A 25224-nucleotide genomic window follows, 5' to 3' on the forward strand; every position below is an offset into this window, starting at 1 on the left:
TTGTGTGATCATTTCATTATATTCTCCCAGGGCCAAATCAGGTATGAATTGTGCTTGTAGCAACTATAGCCATGTCAAAAAAACCCCATAAAGATCAATATCCTACAAAGTGCAGTAAAAAAAAGCCAGCAAAGTTTTGTCACATAATCCAGTCTCAAAGAGAACTACAGTACTAGTTTGGGCTAATCATTATATCATAGTAACTCCTGTTGCTTCATTTTGGTTTAGTGAAAAGCGTTTGACACATTTTAGGGGTTGGTGTTATACATGAACCAAGTCATTATGGCTTGATCAGCAAACCATGATAAAAACCACGGCCTAGTTCAATGGACCAATCTATAGTTTATTATAATAATATTTGTGTTAATTTATAGAAACCTAGCACATTCAAGTTTTAAAGTTGTATCCTTGCCAGAAAGCATTGTAGTTTCAAATGAGAGGCTGGGCAAAATATAAGAGAATCTCCTTTTTTTTTTTTAAACTAGATGTCTGAAGACTTCATCTTTCAGCTCTTGCACTCTGATATCAGAAAAAAAGTGGATACATTCAAGAAACACTGATTCTTGATTCCCACTTGATTTTTGATAACTGATGTTATTTTAACAAATTTAAACCTGAGTATATTTACAAGCTAAAGGTATCTAACAAGAAATATATATCCAAAATAACAGATAAGAATTTGAAAATTTTAACAGACTAATAATAGAACTCTTTAAAGCTAGTATTCAACCCAGTTAATGTGCTTAAATAAAATTGTTCAGGAAGCCTCAGTGCACAATATTATGTTATGTTTCAGTTGAGAGTGCTTGTGCCTAAACTGCAACTGTGGAAAGTCAAGGCTAACGCTGACAACAACGTAAGTATTTTTGAAACAAATCAGTAATTAAAAAGAAATAATCCAACATTGCATTATTATCATGCTTTTTCCCCCAGATAAAGAGTTTTTTTTAAAGAACAGTTCACTGAACAAAACTAAATGTCATGGTTTGCATATAATATTATGCTGTAATGAGTGAATTCACCCATCATTATAAGTTAAAAATAAACAAACTAGAACACTGAGTGTTTAGGGGGAGAAGAAACTCAGAACAGAAAGTTGTTCATTTCCCATGAAAAGAAACAAGAAGTTCTGGACAAGAATTAGCTTGTGGTTACTGGTATTTGAAAGAATTCCACTGAAAAAAGCAACAACTGAGAAATGCAGCTATATATCTTCCTATTCCAAAACTAAGTAAACAACCTGCATATGTATTCCCACACTTGCCTCCTTATTAATTCTAACATGCATATAACATCCACATTTAAAAAAAAAATCCAGTGACAAAGCTTATTTAATATATTCACAGAAACAAATCCGATCAGTACCTCCAAACTATTGTGGAAATATTTTAAATTATTTCTTAAGTTATACAGATGTGTAATTTAAGGAATCATTTGAAATACTTGAGCAAGTTACTCAACTACAATTACAAAATTCAAGGGAAGTTTTTTGTTTTTTTTACTCATGTGCTACATTCCGTTCTAACCTGTTCTTTATGGTTGTTTCACTGTCACTTCAAATCTTCAAATCAGACGATGCCCCTGGTGGAGACTGACTCTGAGGGAGAGGAGGAACAGCGGAGTGGAAGTATGGCTCCAGAGATTGTGGAGGAGGCTGGGGAAGGGCAGAGGCTGGCTGGGCAGTCAGAGGACCCAGGCCCATCCCCTCTCCATCCTAGGGCATGCAGGGAGTAGAGGATAAAAGAGAGACGTGGTCTACTTGGGAGGAGGGGGCCTTGATTTTCTTCATGGGCTGCAGCTGTGATAACTGGATAAGAGGACGGACATGCGTACTGGCAAGTGCTGGAAACAAAGAGTGGAAATATCTCTAGTTTATTGTACCTGAGTTTGGCGTCCTTCCTAGTGTGTGTTCTGATATCTGTGGACGTCTTCCAGCCCTTATCTTGCCTGGTTTGTGTTGTTTTTTTACTCTTTATAATTTAAACGACATTTCCTCCTTCTTGTAACTGCTTATGTGGGAGTTTTTTTTGTCTCCAGTCAAGGATATTTGGAGCATGGAAGAAAAGTGAAGGAATAAAAGGGGCTTCACCTATTTTTTGTGATTTTGTTTGTTTTGTATCCCACCCTGGGTCATCACACTTTCTTTCATCTGAATGTAGTTCTCAGATAATATCAAGCCAGGATTTTAAACCATCATTTGTAGAACATAAATTTATCTTGATAGCATTATGTCTATTGATGGAGGTACAGAGAGGAACATTAATCATCAAATGGAGTGGCAGCCGTATTTTGACGCCTGCGTCCAATTTGTTCTACGGCAGCCATAAGCCACAAAAATAAAACTCTTCAAGAGTGTTGATATACCAGCTGCAATATATGCTTGTGGAACGTGGAAGTGTACAATCAAGATGATTAAATGGTTAAATGTTCATTGCAGAGAATCCAGCCAAGTCAAGAAAGCCCGTCTGTTACGACGGCTGAGACAAAACTGGGGAAACTAAGGAGGAGCCTTCAAGGAGGAGTGTCCTCAGAATTCAGCTCAACCTATCAGATGAGAGAAGGAAGCACCTCCCATGCATGGATGCTCTGAACAGCTCATCTGGAGAAGAATCCTCCATGTTTCATATCATGACCACATCACTAATGAAGACGTGCTACAAAGATCAAATCTAGAACACCTATCGAGAACTGTGAATGAACATCACATGCAGCTTGTTGACCATATCTTAAAGACCGGCATCCAAAAACTGCACTATGCCAACATACCTTCTGGAAGAAAGAGAAGACAAAGCTGGCCTTGGAAAACTTGATGCCAGACACTTAAGGAAGATCTTAAAATTATTAATGTGCCTTGGGACGATGCTGAAGATGCTGTAAATGATTGAAACTGCTGGAAAACACTTGCTGCCCAATGTGCTCTGCACAGGACCTAATGATGATTTGTAGAACATAATTGCCTAATTTACACACACAATCCCATTCTAATAACAGTTTAAAGTTGTGACTGAACAAAGTTATATATAAAATTAGTGGATTCGTGTTAGTAAAAGAATAGAAGAATGTCTTTCTTGCCATAAATCTATAAGGATAGTTTGGCCTTTTAAAATGGTAACACAGGCATCTTTTCATATTGATGCAGTGGGATATGCAATATCTTTCTATATTTAAAAACATCAGTAATAGTAGTGTTTTGATGTAGTGGTGACTAGTCATGGTGATGGCCATAACTGCACAATCAATGGCCCAACTGCCTTATGCATTCAATCCTCATATCAAAGGGGTAGAGCTTCAACCAGCAGATTTTAAATTTGCTTTGCATATTTATGTATTAGTTGGTATAGACATATAAATCTGAATCTTTATCTATCTATGGAACATATTCACATGAGAAGCACTTCAACGAGACCGTAGGAATTACTGATGAGTTTCACTGTCTCTAACCAAAATGCTTCACTTCATTAGCATCAGGAAGGATAAGAATCAGGAAGAATAAAAATTGCTATAATTTCTCAAACAAAAGCTACTGCGTAAGCTTTTATATTCAGACAAGCACAATATAGAATGCATATATACATCTAGAATGTTGGCACCATTTTCTTTAACAAATAAAACTGCAGCACTTGTTCATTTGTCCTAATATTATTCCTACTTCATACATTCCATATTTATATTATTTTATTGAGGGAAATTAAAAACAAGGCAGAGTCTTTCTCCCTTCTCTGTCTGCCCCTCCTTGAAGATTGATTCTTCAGCTGTCAGACAGCTTTTTAAAATAAATTTTTATACCTCATAACTGAAAAGTAGTTAATAAAGGATTTCTGAAGGTTTTCCCATTAAAAATGGAATGTCACAAACCCAGTTTCCTTTCAAACGCATCAACTGTAGTTTGAGCAAAGTGACTTGTCCCATTTCCCAGGACTCTAAAACCTGCTGGACACCACTGTGTTGTGATCTCCTTGCAGGGAGCAACTGTTTGGAGCACTTGTGACTGATCTCACATCCTTCCCTTGTCCACAGAGGAATTTAAAATAGCCAATCTATTCACTGGCTTTTCATTCCACTGTGGTCACTAGCTCTGCTTTTTCACAGAGCCATTTTCAGTTGGCTATTTCTTTCTCTGGAAATGAAGCTCAGCTGAAAATTTCAGAGCGGTTAGCCAGGTATAGAGGTAAACAAACAAACAAACAAAAACGTAAGATGGCACATTGTTAACAAACTTCATAGATTCAATCAATAGGAGTCAATCTTAACCTAAAAAAGTCAACATTTTTATGACCACCATAAAATTACATGTTTTGGTCAACATGCAGAAAATTAACTTGATTGTGCATAATTAGCTATGTATTTTTCTAGAATTTTACCAATTATATTTTAAAATGCTGGAATAAAACTCTACTTTAAAAAAAGTTTTAAAATAAAAAAAAATATTTGGGCCCAAGCGATCAATCTCCATGCCTGTGTACTGTAATGTTGCTACTGAAACTTCAAGCAGGAAGACTGGAGCAACTTCAATGTATGGTGTTAATTTTTTCTCCAACAATATGCAGATGTACTTCTGTACAGTATCAAGCCAGGAGAATATCATTTGTCTAAATTTGGAACCAATTTAAATATGCCATATCTATGCAGTAGAGAAATAACTAGATGTCCACAGAGAAATAACTAGTGACCACAGTGGAATGAAAAGCCAGTGAATAGATTGGCTATTTTAAATTCCTCTGTGGACAAGGGAAGGATGTGAGATCAGTCACAAGTGTCAAAAGTTTTTTTGTCTAGCAGTAAATTAACAGCCCAGTATAAACAAACTTGTAGGGCTACAATTAGATTGATTTACTAAAACCTGGTGAATGTATCAGGTTCCAGAATATATTCAAAAAGCATTCTAATACAATACAGAAATAGGTTGATTCTCCCAGCCACCACTAAAATGAGACACCAGCAGAAGAAAGTGATAGAGGGCATGTAAGTTGATACCTTTTCCAGCATCTCTTTGTGTTAAGGCCTCAATTAACATTTTCACGCAGTGGATTCTTAACCCTCTAAATAACAGGAATCATGAACACCAAATATGTTAATATACATGTATTTTTTTCTAACCAACAAATACCTTCACTGAACAGTAATGCTTTTTGGCATTAGCAAGTTTCAAGTGACAATGTGGGCCCATGTTTAGAATCAAACAAATCAACTGCCAGAAAAATCTTCCAAACAACAGACACATGCATGCAAGCATTATTCTTTGAACCTTTAGTCGCATCCCACTGATATAATTCAGTATCCTTTTATTAGATAAATGGTCCAAATTTCTATCCAAAGATGTATTACACAGAAAAATTTTATGCTGACATATTAAGAAAGGAAATACAGCAATGCTGCATTGTTGCTTGTGTACTTAATATTCTGGTAAAAATAATAAATAGTATTATTCAATCAACACAGAATCTAAAATTATTTTAAATTTTGTTGTTGCTTTACCAACATTTATCATAGTGTCTAGTGTGCAAGTTATATAACTAGTTATTTTTGAGTCACTATGAGGTTTGAAATCAAGCCCTGTCAGAGCTGCCACCCTTCATTCAATCATAAAAATGTCATTACTAGAAAAAAAAATGAAAAATGCTAAAGGCACAAAATCGCATAGCTGCTCTAATAGGAATTTGTAAACAGAGAATTGGCTGAATTTAAGAAATTCAAACCAAGGAGAATTTTTAAAAGGCGTATGAAGCGGGCATTAGCCCACTTCCTTAAAGACCTCGACATGTTGAGGTCTATAGCATATGCACTAAAATACCATATTTCAAAAAAGCAATAAGGCAAATAGTATAATCATTATTTCAAAAGACATTATGATGGTAGTGTAGGCATTTTGGGTATAATTTAGTTACAATGTATAGTATAGTCTCTGCTATGAATGCATAATTATTTTCTCCTTATGCAATTATTAGGTTCTGGAATTCAGAACAATTACAAAAAAGAGCTTTGTAAAACACCCCGAGAGGTGTTAACGGTCATTAGAGCAGCATTTGCTTCTGTGGTTGATTCCATCTGCAATCCAAGAAATAGCCACCATTGTAAAGTTTATTAATTAAGCAACATTAAACGTTGTCATATTTGTGAAGAGCTTCTTCTAACTTTTGGGTCACTTTTTGAAAAAAAAGGATTTGCTGTTGTAAGAAATGCTGCATTTGTGATTTGAAGTCCCTGACTCGAATTCTATGGAAATGGTGAATCTCCGCCAAAGTGGCAAATGAAATAATGTTACAACGATCCTGAATCCCATCAGCCTTCTGGATTTCCATTTTTCCTTCTTCTACATGCCGCTTACTTTCCTTCACTTTGGTAAGGGCTCCTGCACGTTGGATAAAAATAACAAAAACAAAACAATTATTGAAAGATGAAAAATATTAAAAGATATTACTAATTTATACAGAAATTATAAATAGTTACAATGCTATATGACATACATTGCAGGTATAAATCTTGTCATGTTGAATATTATAACCTATGTCTGATTTGTTTGACTAAACAAAAACCAAAAAAATTCAGCAACTCAAACGTATGTTTTGCCTTGAATCTAATACATGCTTGAATTGGAATAGCTTTTCTCTTTCAAAATAGTAGGTAAATATTGTGGTTATTAATCTAAGATATTATCTCTCCACATTCTGTAATGTTCTGTATTTAAGAATAGGGAACAAAAAGTAAGTAAAAGTGAACAAAATATCATCCAAACTTGTTTATTAACCAAATAAGAATTCTTTTTTCACTGAGAACATTTGGTATTGCTAGAGATATTTTGAACCACTCCCTAGAATTTTCTTGTTTGCTTAAACAGACTTCAAGCCAACAACCTTTGTCTGCACAGAGTCATTTGAAGTAAATAAAACCAAATTCGAAAAACCATTTAGAACAGAGGTGCCCAACCTTGGCAGAGGTGCCCAACCTTTAAGACTTGAGGACCTCAGGTCCCAGAATTCCCCACCCAGCTGGTTGAAAATCACATTGTAATTGCATAAGAGTCTGAAACATATAACCATGTTTTGGATATGTTCTCATAGTTCTGTTAATTTTATTTTGTAAATCTTTCAGATAAGCCATTTAAAAAATGTCAAATGCTACACACATTTTAGTACATCTAAATCTGCGACTAAATTTGTACATCTCCAAATTCAGAAAGACATACATATCAAACATTTGTCCTAGCTTCCCTCAATCTATTTTTTAAAAAAAACAGTGGCCATAAACCTCCCAACATAAATCAATAGTGTCCCAGGGTATCTCCATCCTTCCCGAGTCTGTTGTCAGAGATTAAGGCAGGCTGGATCTGCAAGAAAGGCAACTCTGAAAGGTAACCCTGGAATCAATGTCTCCTCAAACCAGCATTATGTTAAAGTCATTTTAATATTAACCAGCCATAATAGGATTTTAATTACTAGGTCATTTTACCTACTGGATTAAAAAAAAGATGCAGCTATCACTAGATTAAGCCAAACTGCCTCCTGAGTCTTACAAGTAGAATATGTGAGCATTGTATGGAACAAGTAAGCTTGCTGGAGCAGTTGCTTTAAACTTTTTAAAACTTTCCAAGAGACTTTGCTGAAGAAGCTCTTTCAAATTGCTGCGGAATCTCTTTCACAGAGTCAGTTCATAAAAGTACTGTGAGATACAATGGTTGCCAAATTTCAAGGAACCATTATTCTGAATTCATTACTGACATGCAAGTTTCTAAATAGCATCAGGATTTCCAAGACTCCTAGAACTCTATGTCCTAGAAAATCTATGTCTTACACTACAGTAGGTGGTACTATAAGCGTAACAGTTGAGTGAGCTGATTGATTCTGGGAGTGTCCTAAGTTTGTAAAATATTTACCACAAGTGGTGGTTGGAAGGGATGAACTGGTTAGATATTATTTTCACATTCTCTATATAGGTAGTCCTTGACTTACCACTGTTCATTTAAGGATGACCAAAACTATGATAGCCTTGAAAAAGTGACTTACAATTCGTCCTCAAAATTACAAATTGCAACCAGCTAGCATTTACAACAGTGGCAGCATCTTGTGATCATGTGATTGCAATTTGTGACCTCCCAGCAGGCATCTGACAAGCAAAATCAATTGGGGAAGCTGATTCACTTAATGATTGTGTGACACATTTAATGACCACATAGCTTAAGGAGAACAGCAATTAGTTTAACGGCTGGGGTAAAAATGGTTGTAAAAATGGATCAATTTTAAACACATAATGACTTGTTTGAGCTGCATCACTTAGCAACTGAAATGCTGGTTGCAATTGTGTTTGTAAGCTGAGGACTACCTGCACTTTGTTTTAAAAAAGTATAGACTATATCTTTAAAAATGGGTATCATAGAGAATCCTATTGCTGAAGGAAGATTGGGAGAAGATTCCACAATGCAGGCACCAGAGCTCCCTAGACAACAGAAACTGTAACAGACCCACTCTGCTGGAACTAGGGAGACTTAAGACTGTTGTCCCATTTGCCTCAGAAAAATCTACTTTCAAAATAAGAAGCTACAGGAACCACGCAGCAACCAACTAAGAATAATTGGTCTCTGCGTGGTTCCTGTAGCTTCTTACACAGAGGAGTAAGGGCTAGGGGAAGCTACAAAGCAATTAACCAAAAAACCTTTACCTATCCTTTCTTAATGACATCCCATTATTATTATTTAAATTTATATGCCATTCATCTCCCCAGTTAGGTGACTCTCTACAGATCATAAATAGATAAACAGAAAAATAATTAAGATATTAAAACTGTGCAAATTAAAAATTATACCAAAACCAAAACCAAACAAAACCCAACAACAACCACCAGATAGCAATGAAAGGAGGTCTTCTTATCCTGTCAACCCCATCAGCAGTGAGTGCCCTCCCTGCCCCCACTCAGGGCACCAAACCAACCAACAGAACTAAATGGTAATATCCTTTGAGAAGACCAAAAGGGTGGCGGCATACTCTACTCTATGGTGGTAGAGTATTCCACAGGGCTAGGGCCACAGTGGAGAAAGATCTTCTCCTTGGCTCCACCCACTGAAATTACTTTGCAGATGGAGTCCATAACTGGCCTCTTCCACTAGCCTAGTCCCATTGGGGTGAGATGGCTCCTCAGATATCCCGGACCCCTGCTTTCCTCTTCCTTGTTGCAAGTAACGTTCTGTCTTGACTAATTCAGTAAATATTATTCTTAACAGCAGTTCTCTTCCCAGAAAAGTAAAACTAACCCCTTATATTTGGTTTATCACCAAAACCTGATAAGGGGTTTCATACCCAGATATGTTATGAAAGGTTAGTATTGCATTGCTATAGAAGCTTAATATAATTCTTAGTGTAATGACAAAATTAAAATATAACAATTTTTTTTGAATTACTTTCTTTTCTTAAATAAAATGCTTACATTAACCTTTTAGTATGGTTCAAGATGGTATGCAATCGCAGTTTCAATGATTATAGTTTCCAAAGTCCAACTTTTCGTTCTACAGTACAAACTCTCCACAATCCCATGAAAAACATATTGCACCATTCAAGAGCATAAACTGATACAGATCCGTATCTATTTCACACATTTGGTTTTGACAATTACAGTAATACTGAGACAAATCACCAGGTCCAAATCAGGAAACTGTTACAGGTAGATACTATGTTTCTGAGAGGAACAGATCCATCAGTGAGTGAACTGAATTTGATTCCATGCAGTTATTGTTATTTTTCTGCACTCAGATTCTGAAGTTATTGAATATTAATATCCTGAAAAACCACTTTCCCTAAATTTCAGATAACTGAAAAACAAGAAATGGTACATAAGCACAGAGGGCACCAAGATATGAATTCACTTTAGCTTGAATGTCTTTGCTGGAAGCAATAGCTTAAAAATTCTGTATCATGGAACAGATTTGATGAAAGTATGCAAATTTTATGTTTTACAATTAAAAACATGTGCTTTAAGTGTTTTTTAAATAACAAAATTTTAATTACAATAATTTTTCATCTGTTCATTATTAAAGAAGTAAAACCAAATCAGGAAGACTACTAAGATGATAAAAAGAATGAAAGCCAAGTTGTATCAGAAACAGTTATAGAAAGGATGGTTAGCCTGTAGAAGAAATTATTGATAGAAGGTATCATAGCAGTTATTAGATAACTCCAAAAGTTTGCCATTGGGTGAAGCAGTTAGGCTTGCTTTCTGTTGCTTTTGTAGGCATAAATGGAACCAGTGAAATGGTAAAAAAGCAGATTCAGTTTAGCTGTTAGCCATATTTTTCTTGGATGTTAACACTGATAACATTTGTTACATTTCAACTCTTTGACACACTGCTATTATTCTTGAACAAATCTCCAGAATACTTTTTCCAGCATTCTTGCTTCAGTTTCTATCCAAGTAATTTCATTCCTTTACCATGTGTATGCATAAGCAAACATATGCTTGATTAAAAACAAAGACACCTTTTCAAAAGTAGATACTCATCAAATAATCATCATTCTCATTCATCTTTGGATTTCCAAATGGCTTTCCAATTGTACTCTCTAATTCTGTCCCACCCATCCATTCATGTGGCCTAGCAAAATATTTCCCCCCAGACTGCACTTAATTGGGATGTTTTGCAAAAGTGTCTCTGCTTTTTCCAGGTAACATTTGCCTGGTATGCTCCAATAAGCATAACATGAGTCGGAACCATGAGCACAGAAAGGGAGGTGTCAAAATCTGCAAAATAGTTGATGGACAACCTGTGATCCAAGTTCAGTCTTCTGGGTACATATTTACAACTTCAATGTACCCCCCAAAAGGGGAAGCCTTAGATTTATTTGGAAAATTAATGGCTGCCTATCTCACATCTATGACTTTGACAGGACTCTAGATCCCACCAACGTCATCCCACCTCACTATGTGGAAATTGCTGAATGGAGCATTCTTTATCTGACACTTCCAAAATTATTAGACAAAACTAATGTTTCTCAACTTTGGCAATTTGAAGACATATAGACTACAACTCACAGAATGTTGGCTTAGGGAATACTTTCAAATTACTGAAGTTCAGAAATAAAAATATGGACATATAATACCTCATTTGTGAACAGGTTCATTGTTGGAAAAGTTTCAATTAGTCTGAATATTATTTCACATTGTGATTAGTGTAAACAGAATGCTAAAACTACATTTTAATCAACTTCAGTCATCAACTTGACTGAATTGGTATGTACAAGTATAAGCTACCAAAATAAAATAAATCGGGAGGTATTATAAATTAATCTTAATTGCCCCTACTGCTTTTCCATTTTACAAAAAATGTAATCAAGACATTGATTACAAAAACAAATTCTAGACTTAGATATTTACCATATTGTAAGTCTTTTTCAGCAGGCATACAAAATACCTTTAGCTGACATTTAAAAAAAATTAAGTAGCTTACTTATAATTGTAATCACAATCAAGTCCATTGTGAATCAACTACTGGCAACATGAAACTCTCAGGTAGTTTGTGCAATTTCATTTTATGCTTCTGGAATGCAGTCTGGTCCTGGCTGGCCTTTTCAGTTGATTAACAAAATGATCCAATTCATACCTTCCTCTACTCACATCTCAGTCACCCCTGAAAATGAACAAGACTCATTCTCAACTGCCTAGGTCATTTTGAGAATAACTGCCCCACAAATGGCTCTTCACCTGTCTCTGTAAAGGTAGTCTTCGACTTACATTTCATTTAGTGATTGTTCAAAGTTACAGTGGCATTGAAAAAGTGACTTATGACTGTTTTTCACTCTTACAACCATTGTAGCATCCACATTCCATATAGTCACCTGATCAAAATTTGGATGCTTTGCACCTGGCTCATATTTATGATATTGCAGTGTCCTGGAATCATATGATCATCTTTTGTGACCTTCTGGCAAGCAAAGGCAACGGGGAGGCCAGATTGACTTAACAACCATGTTACTAATTTAACAGCTGCAGAGGTTCACTTAGCAACTCTGGTAAGATGTAAAATGGAGCAAAATTAACTCAACAATTGTCTTGCTTAGCAACAGAAATTTTGGGCTCAATTGTGATCGTAAGTTGAGAACTACCTGTACTCTATTCCTCACTGGACAGGGCACAGTGATTAGAATGCAGTACTGCAGGCTAACTCTGCCCACAGCCAAGAGTTCGATCCTGACTGGCTCAAGGTTGACTTTCATCCTTCCAAAGTTGGTAAAATAAGGATCCAGATTGTTGGGGGCAATATACTGTAAAACACCACGAATATATAAGTCTATAAAAGTCTAAATGCTATTGCTGTTGCTATCACCTGAAGCTCTTTGTTCTTATTTCTTTTTGCTCCTGTGGACAGCCAAAATTTTTGATTGATTCTCTGCATCAAATAAGGCAGATACATAAGATTCCATTTAAAGATGAGGTCTACTGGCATAGAATAGTTTATCACTTTATCCAGAGTCTTCCAGTGCAAAATTTTATTTACTTTTATCTTGTATCTTGATTCTTTCTTCATTATTCTGCTTATATTTTCTTCAATACATTTTATTGTTTGATTGAGATAGATTTTGTTAGTCTTGGGAATGTTTCTTCTTCTATGGCTAAACTGTTTACCTGGATCTAATTTAATCTGAATGGAGTTATTTCTTCTGTTAGACTGCCAACTATTCTGCTTCCGAATTTCCTAACACTCAAAAGTTTTGCATTTCATGATATTGCATATGAACAAAGTTTAATGTGAAACTTTTGAACTCTGGCAATGAAAAGTCTGAGTGGGTTTTGGATTGCCACTGAATGAACCTAAAGCAAAGTGGGAGGTAAACCACAGCTCCCAGTTCGCTCCTCACATTTCTTGGTCCTGGTTACATCAACAACCAAACAGAAATTGAATAGAGACACGTCTCCAACAGATATCTATTACTTTATATCATATTAAGGGTGGTCAAAATATGAGGGAAATCTAGTGAAAATTCTCCTAAAATTATCTGGGTCATGCAACCCAGAATGGCTGACTTTTGAAGGTGCTATTGTATCCTTCCAACTGAATTCACCTGCATTCAGAAAGAGTTGTTAAACAAATCAGCATATGTTTATAAATTTGTTTGTTTGAAGATAAAATTTGAATTAGGATCTCTACCTTGATTTTTCCTAACAAGCCAACATTAACCTGGGCTTTGTCTTTCTCTTAAGATTCTAGCATTTGGGGGAATTAAAATTATTTTTGGATGTAAATAGTCAAGGAAGGATAGTCAACATTTGTTTAGCTGTTCCCATTGGCAAAAAAACCAACCCCTACATGAAAAAATTGGGTAGCATGCAAAAGCAAATTTATTTGCCAGAAGGTTCAGCAAAAACAGTATGCCAAGTTTGGGGATGGCATGTATTCCATCCTACCTTTCTTATTGTTCTAAAATGGAATTTCTCCAGTTTTCTCAAGACCTAAGTATTTTATAAATTATATAGAATAGTTTTATTAACTCTATGACCTTGCATATAGATAGCCTATTTGCTATCAGCTGCATTTCCATTAAGCACCAAGTTTTTCATTTGTTTTTGTTTTGATAAACAATGGTGCTACATATCCCTGAGCAATGGACAGCTTTGGTACCCTTTAACATCCTGGAGTCAAAGTGCTGATCTATCTTTCTAAGCACAGCAGATTCCAGCTTTGTAACTCAGTAAGCCTTGAATTAAAGCAGAGAGACAAAGGGGAGGAAAAAGTATAACCAATAGTATAGATGGAGATGAGGCAGCATGTATTGCTTAGAACAAGAATATCTTCTTATCGTGAAAGGTTCAGGAGTCCAAAGTTTCGTATTTGGACAGGAATGGAAAACATATCTACCATCTTATGCATATGATTCTTCCATTGTTATTGCTGCAGAACAATTACTTTGTTCAATCACAATTTTCCCTTTACTTCTTTCCAGCATTCAAAGATTTTCCAGAAAGACTGCAAAGGAGGGAAGGCAGGAAGGAAAGGGAGAGAGAGAAAGAGAAAGGGAGAGAAGGAAGAAATACAAAATTTAGCTGTTGCTAGAAATAGCTAAGCAGTAATAGTTTTATTTACATATATATGTCTTTTGAATGACAATCTCATGTTAAAATTAAAATATAAATATAACAACAATAATAAAATATAATAAAACAAAAATAATGTTAACTTAAAGTTAGGTAACTTACATTACGTCAATAAAAGTTTTTATAGTGTGGAATAGATAGAAAGGTAAATGTTAGCTGAACTCTTTGCTAATGAGCTACTAAACAAGTGTATATTCTTCTTGATAGCCCACTGCCGTCATATCAGATAGCAAACAGGACACCTCCATTGAAAATTCTGCTTTTGAGGACTTGTAAATCGTAACAAGCACATTCAAGAACCACTGATAGTCAAGGTATGTAAAAGTTTAACACTATTTGCTAACTTCTTATTCTGTTCTTGCTATTAGTAGTAATAGTGAACAGAGTAGTCTCCAAGTGTTCTGGCTTTGCAGACCGGCGGTGGGGGGAGAGGAAGGTTTCATGCAAGCAGTAGGCTCAGGCATGAGTGTGTGCAGCCTCATCTGCACAAGTTGCGGGTTAACATAGCCACTGCTTGCACGGATGGAACGCTGCCGGCCCAAATGGAGCTGCACACATGAATGTGCTTGCCCACCGCTTGCCTGGGGGTTGGTGGCCTATGGCAGTAATACACATACATATACAGTACATAAAACTAACTCAAACTTTTAACTGAACTGGAAAGAATAGCAAATACAAAAAACAAGACCTCATTAGTAATCTATCTGCAGATCTCAAGCAATTGTCAAAGGTAATCCTACATTAGAATAAAGTGGTAAAAGCATGAGTAACTGAGGCTGGGGAATCCCTGAATAGATATAACTTGCCTTAGTGGTAAAAGATACTCCATCTGAAAGCTGATGGACAGCACTGGTGACAACTGATTAGATTTGCTACATCCAAGATAAAGTAGAGATGAATAACTTTATCTTTATAATACTTTGTGAACATTTCTGACCTTTGAGGGTTTTTGTTCATAAGATAAGCTCTTAAACCTGTGGGACAGCCAATGGAATGGAAATATGCTGGAAACTGAAAATATGCTCACCTTACTGACTATGAATAGGTTCAATTATGAATTGTTACTTTGATTAGATATTCCTGTCATTTGTGCTCTTCAATATTACTACATGCTTCATTCCTTATGACTCATTAAAATAGGAGATTGACTGGGCTCTGCATAGACAGCAGCACTAGCATAGTAAATACTCTGCCTTAACTTTACATTATCCTTTATAAATTGCTTTTATTAAACTTGTGTAGTCCTTGTATCATGTTTGGACACATCATTATGTGGAAATAAATAATTAGGAAAAGTTGAAGGAAAAAGAGGAAGAGCATGACCAGTGACAAGGTGACAGATTCAGTTATATCAGCAGTGAATATACCACAAAAGGGTTAAAAGGCCAGTATGAAGGTAAATTATTCTGGAAATTATCTAGGTAGTCAATATTATATTGACTTGACAGTACTCATTCAGTGATCCATCTTTTGCTGGGTAGCACAACTGTCCCCTGTACTTGCCATACAATCCCACTCAAGGGTGTTCTTGCTTTATGGTTACAAATACTGAGAAGCACATTGAGATTTGAATTAAAAGAATTACAACTGCATTTTTACAAGATTTACAAACTTTTCTTTTGTCCAAGAAAGCAGAGTCTAACATACAATACATGCATTTTTTTATCCCTTAAGTTTACTAAAGGAAAGTCAGTTAGCAGTCTTCAGGTCTAAATGTCCTGTCTTTTAAGTCCAGCACTTTATTGACTATAACATCACTGCAGAAACTGTAAAGTATACTGCAGATTTTAAAATATAATTAACAAAATACACATTTTGGAATATCTCAGACCCTTAGAGCCTCAGTTCAGGTAGTCTTCATTTAGCGACTGCCTCTGATAGTGACCATTCCAGTTATGACACTGATGAAAAAGTAACTTTGTCCCAGATAGCCATGTTTACAATCTTTGCAGGTCTCTAAAGCAAAGAAAAGCTGAAGTAAAATGGTAAAATTGTGATGGTTCATGTTGTGATGGCATCACTAACAACCAATTTGCTGGTCCCCATCGTGGTCACTAAATGAGGAGTGCTTGTACTGATAAACTCTTATACCAGCGGATGCTAAGTGTGTATTTGAGCAACACTGAAACGTTCTTCAGCATTTATATCATATCAGCTTATTTTGCTATTAAGAGGCAAAACTCAGCATCTGATCATGATTGTCCATGGATGAAACAAGATGATATAGTCATGCAAAGGCCATAACTTATGTAACTGTAGTAGCCATCCTGATGCAACTACATAAGGGCAGCATTTGTATACATACATCATTGTACACTTATCACTTTGGTATCATCATACAGTATTTCACTGCAGAAACTGCTGTGCCCAGTGCATACTAGTCCATCGCCAACTCACTAAGTATCTGTGTTTCTGATGGCTTATTCTTGTTTTTGCTAATCTGTTTGAGATTATAAAGCAGGTACAGAATGTGGATTTCAGCTGTCTGTTTAGCTCTACAAGCTACAATTTGTGAAGCTCTAATCAAGTGACCTCTGTCTTGAGATGTCAAGGGTGTGGGTACGGGTGGGTTTTGTGGGTTTTATCCTCGTAAGCCGCCTGGAATCATTGAGAGTGAGTTGAACAGTCATATATAAATATATTTGTTCTTAAAAATAAAATAAATAAAAACATTCTGCAAAGAGTTATATACAGACATAGTTTTTATATGCATGCATAGAGTGATCCTTGACAACATTTCAGAGGCAATTTCTAGATGGTAAAGAGAACTAATCCCAGGTAATACGATTTTCCCAATGTAGATTAATTCTAACATGGGCTGATTTACAAGTAAGTTTTCTAATAGTTGGAAATATCCATTATTGGTTTTTCTTTTAAGGGAATACTCATACCTCATTTGAATAGGATGTGACATGTTTATTTATTTAAGAAAATGTATATGGTTGCCTAGCTGGCTCTTAGTGACTCCAGGCTGCTTATAAAGATAAAAACCCCATATAAAAAAATAGCAATAACTCACCTACGCCCCAGTGGTAGGATTCAAATATTGTTACCACCGGTTCAGTGGGTGTGGCTTGGTGGGAGTGCTTTGTGCGTGTGCACAACCTTTGCGGGCGGGTGCCAAACCCACCCAGGCATTCTAACTCACCTCCTGCAAGCCTGCACTCTCCTGGTCACTTCAGCAACTGCCGCGCGGCACTCTGTTGTGCCGCGCAAAGCAGCTGCGCTTCAAATTCAGAGGATAAAGATGAGTATGGGAGCCTGGGAGGGCAGGTGGGCTGAACAGCAAAGTGGCGGAGAGAACCGGTTCCATCTCCACTGCTCATCGCCTCTACCGGCTTTGTATAACCGGGCTGAACCGGTAGAATACCACTACTGACTCAATCAATCAAATAAGTCACTTGATAGGCTCTATCCCATTCTTTAGTCCCCAGGCCTGTTGGCAAAACTAGGGTTGTCAGGGTTTTGTGAAGAATGCCATTAATGTGTCAATGTTTTTGGTGCTCTCTGAGCTGGGACTGTTTTCTTGCAGTGCACCTAGTTTGAGTAATAAAGTGTCTGAAAAAACACAAGAAAAGAAAGCAGCCCCAGCTCAAGAGAACACCAAGGACCCCTCATTGCAACTCTGAGCTACAAATATTTTGCTTTATGGGTCAATGTTCCTCCACCAAAGGTATTAAAAACCCAGTCCCAACTAGCAATTTAATCAATTATCAAGAGATTGGCACTGTCAGATTACACAATACTAAAATCTGTAGTTTGTACTTAAAATCTGAAGGTAGTTTACGTGGGTAGGACACTGGGTTGATGATTAGCAAGTCCGTGTTTGAGACCCTGAATGACGAGGTGAGCTCCTGCCATTTGCTTCTCCCAATCTAGCAGTTTGAAAGAGTGTAATCACGAGTAGATAGATAGGTACCACTTCAGTGGGCACATTAACATACATGGGGCATAAAAGGAGCCCCAACTGGCGTCCCCTGAGCAACAATGATATTACCAGCTAATCTTTTCAACCCGGAAGCACCTTGGTACTTCCAATACGAATGCAAGCAACTTGTAGTTAAAAAAAACTTTAAAAATTGCTTTTAGGTATATGCATCTATCTATATATATATATATATATATACACACACATACAGACACATTACTGAAAATGCAAATATATACTAAAATGTGTGTGTGTGTGTGTGTGTGTGTGTGTGTGTGTATATATATAGATGCATATACCTAAAAGCAATTTTTAAAGTTTTTTTAACTACAAGTTGCTTGCATTCATTGGAAGCCTCAGAGCTTCTGCTGTAACGTCTTCACGCAATAAGTCACTTTGTTCCTGGCAAATTTTACCAGCCCAGCTGTGTCCTTTTATACTCATTGAGGCAACGTGCTAATTTCCTTAATTATTGACTCGCCCTCCTCCTTCGCTCTAACTGGGTTTGCCTCCTTAATCGCTCTTCTGTTCCTTACATTTAACCACAAGTTTTCCAAGTTCTCATCTCCACTAGAAGACTCTCTCAAAACTTCCCTGTCAGCCATTCCCGGCTGTTGATCAGATAAGGAACCAGAGGAGGTCAAAGGTCCTGACAATTCTAATATTTCAGGTCTGTCTTCCTTTGTCACATCCATCTCCTCATCCTGGTTACTATTCCCATCACTGAGCCCTGCCGGCTCATATTTTTCTGCCATGTCCTCCTCACTCATATCAGCCACAGGAGCTGAATCCAAGCCCGGAGCCACAACAAATATATATATTCTTAAGTTTTCGCGGGTACTTACATGTATGGCATTCAGCTTTGTTCGGGTATTTTCCCACGTCATTGCAGTTGTGCTTTTAAAGTTGCAGCAACGTGATGAACACTATACAGAAGCCTGATGATGGCAGATGAGATTCTGCTGAAACGTTGCTACAACTTTAAAAGCACAACTGCAATGACGTGGGAAAATACCTGAACAAAGCTGAATGCCATATATATATATATATATATATATATGTCTAGGTGTGTTCGGGTCTTTTCCTGTGTAAGATTATCTTGGCGACGTTTCGGCGAGGTCCCACTCGCCATCCTCAGGCTGGTGCTTTCGGCTTCGTAGCTGGCAACATTGTGTTTTCTGTATTGGAGGCTTTTAGTGCGGCTTGGCTCCGAGTATAGAAGAGATGACTCCACCAGACTGTAAATTATCTGGAAGCCTGCACTCTCAAACAAAAAAATATCCACACCACAAGCCAGCCAAACACCTGGGCACAAACAGACCCCCCCCCCGATACCTCCAGCTCAAACACACCCCTACCAGGCACCCAGATGAAACTTAGCTTCCTAATAAATGATAGCCATCCGTTTACTCGGAGTCAAGCCGCACTTAAAGCCTCCAATACAGGAAACACAATGTTGGCAGCCAATCAAGACAAAAAAAGCTACAAAACAGACAGAAGATATTAGAAACACCAATCAAGCAGAACACAGCAAACTCCAAGACCAATAAACACAGACCAAGACTCCCAACCAATCAGGATGAAGAAAAAACCATTCTGGCACAACGTAGGCTAGCCCCAAATTTAAAACAGAAACAGCTGTGAAAGTCTGACTCACAGACGAACACAATACAGAAGCCTGATGATGGCAGATAAGATTCTGCCAAAACATTGGTACAACTTTAAAAGCACAACTATGGGAAAAACCTGAACAAAGCTGAATACATATATATATATAATCTCCATATTTTGATGTTCTTCAAATATTAAGTGGCTGAATTAATACCATAAAGTCACTTTGTGCTAGTCTGCTGTAATGTAATAGTATTTAAGCACTAATCATACTGGCACTGATTGAACAGGCCTTACCTTAAAGGAGTCTGAAGAATAGCACTGAAATATAATAGAGATCAGATTACTTGATTAAAACAAGTATCCCTCACTTGGCTTATTCAGAAAATTCTTCAAGAACGAAAAACTGAGGAAAGCAATTCAATTGCCCTTCTTGTTCTCTTGTTAGGATGCCACAAAACCCATGAGAATATCCAAACTAATGTTTAGGACAGTGGCCTTTTATCAGTTTTATATTAAGCAATCTGTCTTTGAAAAATCTATATTGATTCTAATTTTAAATCAGAATGATAATATAACACTATCACTATCCATCCATCCATCCATCTAATCACAGTAGTCTTGCTATATTCATACATGAATAACATCTAATGATAAAATACTGTATTAGTAATTACAATATATATTTTGTATTTAAATCTGAATTACTCATGTTTAAACTATTATAAATGTCTCTTTATATTCCTCGGAGATCTTATTTAAACAGTCAGCCTAAGTATCACCATCTTTCTCTTCCTCCTCAATGTTTTGTTACATCAAGTGTTTCCATCTGCATGGCAAAAAAACCCTTAAATCAAACCCAATACCAGCCAGATTCCCTTATCCTTTCCTACTTATTCAGAATTACATCAGCTGATTAAAACTAAAAAGGAAATCAGATACAAGTGTGACAAACATACCATTATAAATGAAAACTAACTATAAATTTATCTGAAGAAAGTTCTCACAGAAGAGTTCTTAATGACAAAACATTAGAATCCATGTAATTTTTCAGTATCATAACTTACATAGAAACTAAACACAGAAATTGATTCTTGGGGAAGAAGAATACACAAAAACAAAAATGCAATGAGCCAAGAAATATGGCTCAAATCCAAATTAAATCTTCTTCTGCATTGACAAATTTAGATCAATGAAACTTACTACTTACAATCATAATGGATTTATAATATACAGTACTCTGGATCCTAGCCCAAAGATAATTACCCAGCTAATTAAAAAATAAGTAATTGATGAAGCAATCAAGTCATATGTGGTCTGAAATTGATTAAGATATTTGGCTTATTTTTCCTTCATAAAAACATATTAAGATACTACTCAATTGATACTACAAAGAGTATCAGGCCTTCATGGAAAATGAAACAAAATATTTCAAAATAATAAGGTATTTGAGCTTCAAGCTGCACATACATTAAATGAATAGACATCTACAGCAGTATTTTGTTTAAAGAAATATAACCTTTTTAAAAGTATCCTTACAAATTTTTCTTCTGAATTTTAGTCTTTTTTTGAAAAGTATATATGCTATTTTACAAAAACATTTTTATTGTTAATGGAGGAACCCATTTCTCTCCAAACCTAGAGATCCCCCCTTCTATTTTGCCTATTCTGAATCTAAGCAAATAAACAATAAGATCTACTCTTAGTCTCTTGCTATCATTCACATGTGGTATAATCATTCTCTGGCAATGTTATTGTTTTGCCATGGTGGCACATTCTAATGATAGGCACACAGGCAGAGTACATAAAAGGACAGAACTGTTTGCCAAATGTGATTTCTGATGCACTTTTGTATTTCCCCAAAACCAATCTGATCACTTGAGTTGCTTATTCTGTTCTTGTAAACTGAGCATCTCTGGTTGATGCTCAGAGCCCATGACTGCCTCAGATTACACACACACACACAAATTGGCATTGGCCCAGAATAGCTCAACAGCCTTGTTCTCTAGTCTTGTACTTGAACAGAATAAAAACAGGAAGAGTCTGTGATTTGTGTCAGATACACAGGGTAGCAGCAGTATGATAATGAAGCCAGAGAAAGAGTGATTGAGTTTTCATGTATGAGTTGCAACTGTTATTTAAATTTAAAAGAAAGAAATAATTTTTAAATTGGCAGTGAAAGCAAAATAATTTTAGGCTGAGAACAGGCCTGGGGTTAATGTTTGTGTGTATGGTGCTGGTATGTCTCTATTACTTTGATTGTTCTTAGTTAGGGCTCTGGTTTTGTTTATGTTTTTAACTTTTTACTAAGTATCAGGTTTTGTAAACTGCCCAAAATTTACTGACGTGTGTGTGTGTGTGTGCGCGTGCGCACGCAATTAACTTAATGAAATAAGGAAAATAAATGAAATGCCAGCAGATGAAGGATGGATCTCAGATGTCCATGTAAACACACAACTACTAATTTCTCTTCTCTTGTCCCCAGTTCCCTTCTTTGTAAGAATTTTCACATTCAAATATATATTTGCCAATGTTAACCAATATGCAGCTTCACATTTAAATGAATATAATGAGGAAAAAGAGCCAATAAGCATTTCTAGTCATGTATATATGCCTAGTTAGTTGTGTTGTGATTGTTGCTGGCCACTATTAATTTCTGAGTGATTCATTAGGATTTTCCTCAATTAAAGGATCCAAAATTTTGGTCAAGAGCTCCACACCTAGCTGTGGATATAACAGGCATCTCCCTCCTTGCTAAAACCTGTGAGATAAAAGACAAAGGTTCTGCATGCCTTAAGCGTCTGGAGCAGAGAAATACATATTGGGGGGAGGATGATGGGGGTTAGAGAATTCCTCTCTCCAATACACACATGTGCACACATGCACACACAATATTATACCAGAACATCCATAGTAATTAAGATGGTAAATACTTCTAAAATTTTGCAAGTGAACAATGAGTAAAAAGCTTGATGTAGTTGGCTCCGGTTATGACCCCATCCTCCATCCATCACTGTAAATCTCATGGTTCTGTAAAAATCATCTGATTGTTAATAAAGTCTATACTTTAATGGATGTAATGGAAGTTACTATTTGAGTGGCGTTCAGGTCTAATTAAGTATATGTAGGATTGCAACCTAAAATGTACATCATCTGAGGCAAAGATGAAGAAACTTATTTTCAGTTTAGAGAATTTTTTTCTTTCTTTCTGTGTACCTCTGTACATATAAGCAGTGAAATCAAAAGATCGGGAAATCTAGAGAACACAGCCTGTGTCACAGCTTACAAGAATCAAATGGATAGAAATCTATGCCATAATAAAGTTGTTACAGTTCAAAACACTTTCATATTTTTCTTAATAGATTGATGTGAATTACTCATCTGAGATGTTTTTATCAATAAGTAAAAAAAAACTGAGGAAAGATTTGTGTCCATGACATTTATATCAGTTTTTTAAAAGCATATTTATACAGTTAAAGCTTTACATTACCTTTCTGGACATGGATTATGTCTGGGAAGTTGGCCAGATGTCCCTGATACAGAGCTAATAAATCCATCACTGGGTCCAGGTCTTGTCTGGGTTGGTCGGCAAATAGTTCACCAATAGCATCATAAGCTTCCCCAGTGAAGGCAATGGCCTGATTGAGGCCAACTGAAAAAGCCTGCTGGTCCATTTCAAAGGCTTGGCTGAGGCCCCTGAAGGAGTGTCCCACTTTCTGGTATTCCTTCTTGAACCCAGCAACCTGCTTGCGGGCAAACTCATTGACAGTCTGGTTCAACTGAATGGTGCTCTCATCCATCTTTTTGGTGAAGCTTTTGAAGCCATCTACTTTACTTTCTACCTCCTGCAAGTCCAGAGCAGCAGGGCCACCAGCAGGGACGCTAATGGTCAGGAAGAAGTTAGCACCCACCATCTCGTCCTTCTCAGCTCTGCGCTTGCCTTGCTTCCAGGCCTTCTCATCAGTGCTGGGACAGGTGAGGAAATGCTGGAAGGCATCACACTGGGCCAACACAGGATGGCTGCACATATGGTCCATCCACCAAGCTAAGCCTTTGCGGCGCTTGGAGATAAAGTCCTCTTCAAAACGCCCCGTGGCTTGTTTTTCTGGCAAGTGGGGTACAGAGATGACCGGGAACTTCTCCACAAGACGGCCATAGAGCCAATCAAAGTGCTTGTAGCGCCGGTTCACCTGCTGTCCTGTGTGGCTTGGCACCAGCTTGTAGGCAATGTAGCTCTTCATGCCTTTGAATTTGGTCTGCTTGGTGGGGTCTTCGATGGAGCACTGGAAAGGGTAAGGGTTTTCCTGCCACTCGGGCCCATAGGAGCCCAGCACTACGCAGAGTTTGTCCCCGTCCTTCACGAAACCCGACGCCTCACCCAGCACAAAAGCTTCGCCTCCGGATTTCACGAAGGTGGAGAAGCGGTTCAAGTTGCGGCTGACGGTGGCCGAGCTCTTGGCGCCGCCGGCCGGGTGATGCAAGGGGCCGCCAGGCTGGCTGCTCCGGGAGCCCAGCGACAGATCGGACCGGGTGGAAAGGGAATACCTGCTGGCAGAGCCTCCGGCTCCGCCGACTCCCATCGCCGCATTCTCGTAGTCCGGGTAGGAGCAGCTCAGGACGCCTGGCTCGTCCGCCACGGTAGAGCTGTCGTCCCAGTCATCGTCCCAGTCGTCGTCGCTGCCTTGGCTGGCTTGGTAAGAAGAGCCGCCGCCGTAGGAGCGCGCCGTCGGGAAGGAAGAGAAGCCCGACGAGGCGGCCGGCGGAGGCAGTTGGAAGGGCTCAGCGGCCGGCGGAGGCAGCTGGTGATGCTGGGCGGTGGTGGTGGCGACGGGCGGGGGGTTGAAGGCGGTCGCCGGCGCCGTCAGAGGCTCAAATCCACCGGACGGCACGTTCGCGTAGCGGGCCGGGGCGGGCGCGGGCGGCGGGAGCGCCGGCTCGGCCACCGGAGCTCGGATGACCTGCACGTAGGAGGCCGGGAAGAGGCCGCGGTCGCCGCGGCTGTTCACCCCCTCGAACCAGCCCTCGATCTCCTGGTCGCTGCACAGGCTCAGCACCTCGTGTTCCCGCAGCGAGATCTCGCCCGGGTTCTCCGACTTGAAGTCGTACAGCGCGCGGGCCCGCAGCAAAGCCATGGCCCCGCCGCCGCCGCCGCTGCTCTGGTCGCCGCCCAGGCAGGGATGGAAGCCGAAGGGCCGCCTCACAGCGCCGCCAAACGGGCGCAGCTCGCGCCCCCGCCGGCCGGCCGGCCTCGTTGCCCGCCCTCTGGCGGGCCAACGGCCGGTCCGCCTCTCTCTCCCGGGGCGCCTCCTCCGCCTCAACCCGAGCCCCGCTCCCTCTCCGCTGCTCGGGCGGGAAGGGCTGCCCTCTCCTTCGGCGGTCGCGCTCCCCAACCGAGTGCCGCTTCGAGGCGCCCAGGGAAGGGGCCGGGCCGGGGGACTGTCCCACGTCGCCAGTTTCACTAATCCAGAGCCGAGAGAAAGGGCCGGGAAGCCGAGCCCAGAGCTGCCGCCCCCATCGATGGGGCCGGAGCGGCGGCCCGATGCTTTGGGTTGGCTTCGCGGTGCGCCGCCTGCCCTCTGGCGTTCGGCGCGGGAGGGACGCCGCCTCGGAACGAGGGA

At 38.6% G+C, this 25224-nt stretch overlaps 1 protein-coding gene across 2 annotated transcripts; it reads right to left on the reverse strand.

Moving 5' to 3' along the window:
* Positions 1-5069: 5069 nt before the first annotated feature.
* On the reverse strand, positions 5070-25152 carry SNX18 (sorting nexin 18). 2 transcript variants are annotated; one of them, XM_087958430.1, is made up of 3 exons: positions 23097-25059; positions 19904-19927; positions 6222-6349 (listed from the first exon to the last, which is right to left on the reverse strand). In XM_087958430.1, the coding sequence occupies exons 1-2, from the start codon at positions 24736-24738 to the stop codon at positions 19905-19907; spliced, it is 1665 nt and encodes a 554-aa protein (XP_087814556.1). In that variant the 5' UTR covers positions 24739-25059; the 3' UTR covers positions 6222-6349; position 19904. The 2 variants fall into 2 exon arrangements, with proteins under 2 accessions (XP_087814555.1, XP_087814556.1); XM_087958429.1 differs by lacking the exon at positions 19904-19927 and having other exon boundaries at positions 5070-6349; positions 23097-25152.
* Between the last annotated feature and the right edge of the window lie 72 nt (positions 25153-25224).

The sequence above is a fragment of the Notechis scutatus genome, chromosome 2 (genome assembly GCF_049901735.1).
Source record: "Notechis scutatus isolate UNSWTSFEM ecotype Mainland chromosome 2, rNotScu1.2, whole genome shotgun sequence".
NCBI lineage: Eukaryota > Metazoa > Chordata > Lepidosauria > Squamata > Elapidae > Notechis > Notechis scutatus.